Below are 1,844 nucleotides of genomic sequence, written 5' to 3'. Positions count from 1 at the left end.
CAAATCTGGCTAGACCAGAGGATGTACACTGGTACAGATAGGAACTGGAAACACAGGGAATCCAGGACAGATGATCCATTCAGGACCGGTGGTGATTGATACTGGGAGGGTGGAGGGAAGGTGGGGTAGAAAGGGGGAACCGATTACAAGGATTTACATATATCCTCCTCCCTGGGGGACAAACAACAGAAAAGTGGGTGAAGGGAGACATCGAAAAGTGTAAGATATGGCAAAATAATAATTTATAAATTATCAAGGGTTTATGAGGGAAGGGAGTGGGGAGGGAGGGGAAAAATGAGGGCTCAAGTAGAAAGTAAATGTTTTAAGAATGATGAGAGCAACAAATGTACAAATGTGCTTGACATACAATGGATGGATATATAGATTGTGATAAGAGTTGTAAGGGCCCCAAATTAAATTATTTATTAATTTTTAAAAATTTAGCATAGCACACATACTAATAGGGGCGTGGGGAGCAGTGCTGGCAAAGAAGGCGCACATTACATATGTAAAAATACAGTTTATTGAAGCTCAAGTTCAGGATGATATACAAGCTTGAATTATGGTATCTAAACACTAGAGTAAGGTGCCCCGTGGTACTATGGTCACACACTCAACTACCAGCCAAAAGGTTGGTGGTTCAAACATACCAAATGACTCTGTCCATATAAAGATTACAGCCTGTAAAACTCTGTGGGACAGGGCTGTTCTGTCACATAGCGTCATTATGAGTTGAAATCTAGAAGGCCCCTAATAACAGCAGCACGCAGTACTTTGATTTGGTACTTATTCTTTAGAAGTTTTCAGTTGTGAGAAATGAAGTGATTTTTCTCAAGTGTATTTATTTAATTTTTTTCTTCCTAGATTTCCTCATAAGCGTGTTTTAATAAGCCTTCAAGATGGTACTAGCAGACCTTGGAAGAAAAATAACATCAGCATTACGCTCATTGAGCAATGCCACCATTATCAATGAGGAGGTATGTGAAGTATATGTTGTTGTGGGTCATCACAAACATCAGAGAAGCTGGAATTTCTGTAAACCCTACTTTTATATTGATTCTGAAACACATAGAAATGCCTAGAGATAAGAACCTAAAACTAGATATAGTAGAGGATGCTGCTTTTGATAAAGCAGCTTGCTATTAACTTCAACTTTATTCAAAGAATTACCTCCCCTTCCAAAAAGAAAACTGTAACTTCACATGTAACGGGAGCATGCATTTTATCCTGTGAGAATGGATTAGCTCTAGAAGTACACTTTTGTTTTCTCTCCTGTGATCTTGACCCAAAACTTCAGTCTCTTCTTCCCTTCATTGTGGTTATCTGAGCCCTTCTCCTTGCCTACTTAACATTCTTCTTACAAAAGACTAGCATTTTAAAATTTCAGTGATTCTTTTGTTGTCGTCGTTTTTCCAAAAATCCTCTTTCAATGTTTTGGAGATATTGAAAGCTGGGTCATTCCTGATTTTATTTTAAGATAATTCCTTTCTCCCATGGCCCTGCACAGATTATGTTTACTGGTGTGTTAATTTTTAAAAGCTCAGAATAGCTCCATCTTTATTTTACATTTTGTGGCGTTAATGTAAAATAACACTGAATCTTGTGTTAAAAGACCCTTGGTTACTGTCTCACTTTAGCCATATGCTAACTCTGAAGATGAGTACTTTTTAGCTTAAAGAATTTTTAAAATCCAACTATAGAGTTTTATATCAAAACTTTAATAAAAGAGTGAATAAGCAAATGTGGTGAAGAAAGCTGATGGTGCCCGGCTATCAAAAGATAAAGCTTGAAGGTAAACAAGTGGCCATCTAGCTCAGAAGCAACAAAGCCCACATGGAACAACA

At 37.6% G+C, this 1,844-nt stretch overlaps 1 protein-coding gene across 2 annotated transcripts in view; it reads left to right on the top strand.

Moving 5' to 3' along the window:
* SRP54 (signal recognition particle 54) overlaps nucleotides 1–1,844 on the top strand; it is a 45,774-nt gene that overhangs the window by 14,566 nt on the left and 29,364 nt on the right. For both annotated transcript variants that reach the window (XM_045287957.1, XM_004698526.2), the window contains one exon: nucleotides 865–977. In XM_045287957.1, coding sequence (XP_045143892.1) covers nucleotides 900–977 — 78 coding nt within the window. In that variant the 5' untranslated portion in view covers nucleotides 865–899. The remainder of the gene's footprint in view (nucleotides 1–864; nucleotides 978–1,844) is intronic.

Source organism: Echinops telfairi, unplaced genomic scaffold (genome assembly GCF_000313985.2).
Source record: "Echinops telfairi isolate 266 unplaced genomic scaffold, ASM31398v2 ScPeMD7_18;HRSCAF=68, whole genome shotgun sequence".
In the NCBI taxonomy this organism is placed as follows: domain Eukaryota; kingdom Metazoa; phylum Chordata; class Mammalia; order Afrosoricida; family Tenrecidae; genus Echinops; species Echinops telfairi.
The sequence above is the reverse complement of the archived record's forward strand: the minus strand, read 5'-3'. Positions and strand labels throughout refer to the sequence as shown.